The sequence below is a fragment of the Dipteris shenzhenensis genome, chromosome 8 (genome assembly GCF_047967505.1).
Source record: "Dipteris shenzhenensis isolate YYH24624 ecotype China chromosome 8, Dip_SZ_1.0, whole genome shotgun sequence".
Classification (NCBI taxonomy): Eukaryota; Viridiplantae; Streptophyta; class Polypodiopsida; order Gleicheniales; family Dipteridaceae; genus Dipteris; species Dipteris shenzhenensis.
Genome location: NC_141603.1, coordinates 14,768,471 through 14,774,572, shown reverse-complemented (window position 1 = coordinate 14,774,572; position 6,102 = coordinate 14,768,471). Strand labels below are relative to the sequence as shown.

The window sequence follows — 6,102 nt, the reverse complement described above, 5'->3', positions numbered from 1 at the left end:
ATATGTGCAATAAATCATTGGACTCCCTTAGCATTGGTGGGGGGCTGTAACTCCAAAATTAGTTTGATTTTACTGTGGTCTATAGAGATTTCATTCCGGGACACTATGTGACCCAAGATGACACCATGTTTGACCCAAAATTGGCACTTGAGGGGGTTGAGGGATATGCGGTATAAGTGACACTTCTCGAGGATGAGCCTGAGATACTTCAGGTGGTCATCCCATTTCGAGTTCATGTAGATATCGTCCAAGAAGACTTCTAACACTTATTTCATTAATTTTGGACTCATATGTCTACTTTTAAAATCCTTCCCAACTGAAAAGTTTACTTTATGAAACTGTCATTCGAGAATCAAAAGTTTACTTTCTGGCACTATCATTTTCACATAAGACATTTCAAAATATCTCTCTACAATGTTGTACAAATAATGCAAAAACTACTATTAAATCCTAAATTTGTTTTTCTTGTTTATAAGAATCATATTCTTAAAATAAAAAATCCGAGTTATTAGTTTAAATCCATGAAAAACCATGCTATTGAGGATTCACAACATTTTAAAAATGTATACATAAGAGACCTGTAATACTCTTTTTACTTTCAATGCAGAAAACTATAACACTCTTGAATATTCAAGAAATTAAAAGGTTTATATACACATGAGACATGATGGAAGCCTCTTTTGTACTCCAAAAAATAGCAATAGCTATGTTTGCCATGGAGTCCAAACACGACTTTTTTGAATTCGAGTGACACCTGGACCTCCACCCTCGCCCTATTCCAGAGGCCACTGGCCCATCAGACTCTCAGAGCACCCCTTCAGCCACAATTCGAATGCCAGACAAAATACCCACAGAGAACTTACAAGAGGAAGACACCTCCACCAGACAAGCTACTCAAGAGGAGCCAGTCGCAGTAGGCACAACTCCCATGAAAACACGGAAGCGCACCCCGGTCCCAACCGTTGGTGAGGACAAGATCATGTCTTCGCAAGCACACTTGTGATTGGGAGAATCATAGCTTCGAGAGCTAAATGCTTGCATGGTCCACTCGTGCTTCACATTCGAGGGTCGGGACTGCACCCTCCACTACCACACTGTAGCAGCATATTCCACTCTCTAGGACCCGGTAGTCATGGAAGACCTTAACTTTTCAGGCTTGTAGAGAGTAGCAGATTGCTTCGCATGCCACTTGGACATGAAGGTATTGGCAGAGTTCTTCAAGACATACAACGACAACACCAAAATCGGTGTCTTGAGAGATGCAGCAGGCAACTCCCACCACTACCAAATCAATCAAGACACAGTGTGGGTAATATTCAACCTGCCAATGGTGGCAGAAAAATATTCTTAGCAAAATAAGAACCTCGACTCCCTAAAGAAGTTCTGTCCTTACAACCACCACAAGTGCAGAGGCCACATCTAGTTCAACACCATCTACAAGCCCGAGGTAGAGCACCCAGCAAGAGCCCTGCAATGGCTCACTCAAGTAAAGCACTCGGATCATCATCAAGCCATTGTGCCCAATATCTTGTTGAGGAGGGGGAGGAGGAGCCCTACAATGGCTCCTCCCTCTCCCCTCCTCCTCCTCCTTCTGGCTCCTCCTCCCTCCTTCCTCTCCCCTTCCCAAAGAAATAACCTAGGATGAAGAACAAAATGCCCTCTTTCATACCACTGCCCCCCCTGCTGATATTCCATTACCACCTCCACTAGATCCCACCCAACAAGCTACCCAACCTCCTCTCCCTCGGACAACACTACCCGAGTACTTCTCCACAATGCCTCCAACACCACCACTGCACAGCATAGACCTTCCCCGTCCATCACCTCCAATGCCCAAGTTGAATTTAATATTGTTAGAATCCTTGCTAACTGAGATCACTATATATTTAGAACATCAACTACCTGCGCTTCTATAAGACCAACTTTCAATTAAATTGATGTTATGAGAGAAACTGAGTATTGAGTAAGAACTACTAGAATGCACTTGATCTTGGGATTTATAAATAATTGAGGATATTATCATTCTAATTATCATTTAAAAAAAAATTAATGCCTTTGTTCTCTTGTACTCGTTGAGATTATTTCCACCAATATGCTTAGAGAAATTTATATCAACCATGTGTAGCAAAAATATAAAAAGTCTATTTGACAAAGAGAACCTTTTCTTATTACTACTTTACTTGTAGTTATCAATCCTTTCAAATGGGTAATATATTCAGTCTTTAGTCATTCTATCAAGTTTCATGCCATAGAGTAAAACTATTCTTCACTATAATTTAAAGACATGTGCTGAAATCTACAGCTAAGTCCTACAATGCAACTACTTGTTGATATATACATTTTTTACTTATTGATGAAAACCAAGACTTAGACGAGTCACCCACCAACCAATCTCTCCCCCTCTCTCTCTTGTAAAAAGTAGTCACCCATCGACCCACCCACCGACCAATCTCTCTCTCTCTCTCAATAAAATTGAATTTTGAGAGGAGAGTGAAACCACATGAGAACATCATCCATGATCGAATATTCCTACATGGTGCCAAGAATGGCTTCCAAAAATCTCGGGGGGGGTCACTCATAATATGTAACCCTATCACGTGAGTTCAACAGAAGGATATTTTCTATTTCTAAAATTTATAGAAATAAATATACATAAGGGACTATTTAAAATAGTTTTGGAAAAAATTTACAGATTTGTATAGAAAAGGGGTACATTTTAGTAATTAAAAATTTACAGATAAGGGATTTTAGAAATAGGCCTTGAACGCACGTGATATAGAGGGTTTATACATAGTGACCCTCCTGAGCCAAAAATCCTTTAATGCCATGTGCATAAAACCAAAGTTGAAAGGGTATATATTGACTCCTTGTACAAAGGAGTCAATCACCGACCAATCTCTCTCTCTGTCTCTCTCTCTCTTGTGCGTGTAGTGTAAAAAAATGTCAACATCTGAAGGACAAGAAAAAGGCAATGCCAATACGCAAATTGGAATATTGGTCTTTTTCCACACGTCTTTCTAGCCCTCTGTTCCCCTTAGTACTTCCTTCTCTCTCTCTCTCTCTCTCTCTCTCTCCCTCTCTCTCTCTCTATTGATTTTCCTTGGCAATCGTTACATGCATTGTAACTTATATTGACCGCATAGTAACTTGTTAATGAATATGAAATTTAATGCCATTATAGAAGGTTGGCCCTTCAAAAATGGCTTCCAAAAATCCTTTAATGCCACGTGAATAGAATCAACGTTGAGAGGGCGTATATGCTTACTCCTTATATATACTGGCTCCTTGTAAAAAGTAGTCACCCATCGTCCAATGTCTCTCTCTCCCTCTCTCTCTTGTAAAAAGTAGTCCGCCAAAGCTGAAAGGGTATATATTGACTCTTTGTACAAGGAGCCAACCACCGACCAATCTCTTTCTCTCTCTCTCTCTCTCTTTCTCTGTCTCTCTCTCTCTTGCGGATGTGGTGTAAGAAAATGTCAACATCTGAAGGACAAAAAAAGGCAATGGCAATGTGCACATCTCTTTCAGCTAGCCCTCTATTCCCCTTATTACTTTCTTCTCTCTCTCTCTCTCTCTCTCTCTCTCTCTCTCTCTCTCGGTTTTCCTTGGCAGTCGTTACATGCATTGCAACTTTTATTCACCGCATAGTAACTTGTTAATGAATATGAAATTTAATGCCATTATAGAAGGTCGGCCCTTAAAAAATGGCTTCCGAAATTCCTTTACTTCAACACGTATGATCGACAGAGTGGCCTATATAAGTGTATGGCTGGGTGCTTCCACCTGCACTACTTACTCTGAGGCCTTCCAAGTCCTTTGCAAGCCACATTAGTCAGGCAAGAGAGCATGGATAAGCCAACCTTTTCGACTTTGCCTCAACTTGACCGCTCCGAGAAGATGCATCTCCCTACCCATCCCCAGAATGCCCCCCCTAAAATCGCCCCTCTATTATGATGCTGTCTGAAAGACCTACGACCCTTGGTTGATAGCTTGTTTGCAGCCACCAAATGAAGCATCCAAGCAGTTGCTCATTCAATCGAACGCCCCATTGTTTGTTTGTTTGGCAATGCCGGATGCGGTGCATCACAAGGTATTGCCCTTGTGTAAGATGATCGCCTTGCTGGGCATCCTGGATGACTTGAGTGAAGATTTGTTGCTTTTGGCCGACGATTTGACGTCAGGAAAGGAGTACTACGACTATATCCTGTCTCTGCTAGAAGGCCGGCCTTGCTCCTCCAACAATTACTTGAAGATCAGCGATCTACAGCAATTGTCCGAACAGCTGCTCTATGTATGGACAGAAATCCGCTCCTCCATGTCCTCACGGCTGCAAACGCGTTTCATTAACAGTGTGAAAGATTTCTTCTACGCCTTACTCCTGGAGTCTCGGTTGTGCCGAGAGAAAGGGATCGTCGATCTTGCAACTTACCAGTCTTTCCGGAATTTCAGCGGCGAGGGCTACGTATTCATGATCATGGCGGAATATGGTAACGATCTGGATCTAGAGGACGAGATTCTTGCGGATCCTGCTATTGTCAGGCTTCAAGAGCTCGTAGCTTATCACATAGCCTATGTGAACGACCTTCTATCCTTTCGGAGAGAATTTTGCGAAGGCCAATATGAAAATCTGCCATCCGTACTCTGCGTCCTCCACAATTACAGCCTGCAGGAGTCCATATACCAAGTCAGTAACATGATACACACCTTGGACGACGAGTTTGTAAGTTTGCAAAACAAGGTTCTGAATTCCGATCAGCTGGTCAACAGACCGGGGCTGAGGTCCTATGTGGATGTCTTAGGCTACGTGATGTCTGGGTTCTTGGAATGGGCTTATCAAACTGCGCGATACCACGAAGTCAACAATCGTCTCATGCTCCGACATGGATTGGTGAGCTTACTTCACCGAGATCGGACGTTGATCACCCAAACCGGCGCGTCGACCTTAGTACAGCACTAAGAAATAAGACAGCTTTGTTTATGGGTATAGTACGCTACTAAGTGTTCAAGCGGGGTGGGATGGGCTATGAGAGGCGAAAATTTGATCTTGTAAGTCTGTCTATATGTCACAAAATCTCACTATGTATGTGCTATGAAGTAAAATTTCCCTTGCTCAAGAAAAGGTGTTGCTAATCAATTCTTTAAAATCTATTTAGCAGAAGAATCCATAGGTGTATAAGGACATGATTATACCATTCTACAAAACAAAGAAAAGGTGTTGCTAATCAATTCTTTAAAATCTATTTAGCACCATAACTTAAAAAATAAAATCTCTCTCTCTCTCACACACACACACACGCACACACACACACATACACACCCCAAAAAAGCATAACATGCATGTCGAGCACCATTTCTTGTCACTCATTCAATTCTTGGTCACATATTCCTCCTCATTTGCAAAAGATAAATTGTATGCACAAATGATGGAAAGATGGGGAACCTTATCGAGAATGTTCCAATGAGTTATGTAATTACCTACACATATTTCTATACCTCAACTACTATTGTTCTCACCTGACAAAGATGGTATTGATGTGCTTTCTTTGGTGCAGGAGATTCATAATGATGAAGGAATAACTTCTTTTAAGGTGCCTCCATCCATAAATGCCTTGGATTTGTACAATATTATCAAAGCTATAGACTTTATTAATGGGATGCATTTATAAGCATGCGGAGTGTGCTATATTCTCTTTGCACGGGCTTATTAATGGGATGCATTTACAGCATGTGCACTCGGGGGGTTCACCTCTCAAAAAATTAATGTACAATGTGCATTCAAAACAAGGGATATTTTTATAAAATATATAAAATATGTATATATATATATATATATATATATATGTATGTATGTATATGTATATATATGTATGTATATGTATATATATATATATATATATGTATGTATGTATGTATATGTATATATACATATGTATATGTATGTGTGTATATATATATATATATGTATATATATGGATATGTATGTATGAATATATATGTATATATATGTATATATGTATATATGTATATGTGTGTGTGTATATATATATGTGTGTGTGTGTGTGTGTACGTATATGTATATGTATATATATAATATTCATAGGA

The 6,102-nt window shown here is 40.2% G+C and overlaps 1 protein-coding gene across 1 annotated transcript; it reads left to right on the top strand.

Annotated features, from left to right (window-relative positions):
- Positions 1-3,941: 3,941 nt before the first annotated feature.
- On the top strand, positions 3,942-4,957 carry LOC147899167 (microbial Terpene synthase-like protein 13). Its single transcript, XM_087377649.1, has one exon. It carries the CDS (start codon positions 4,067-4,069, stop codon positions 4,955-4,957), a length of 891 nt encoding a protein of 296 aa, XP_087233775.1. The 5' UTR covers positions 3,942-4,066.
- Positions 4,958-6,102: the final 1,145 nt, after the last annotated feature.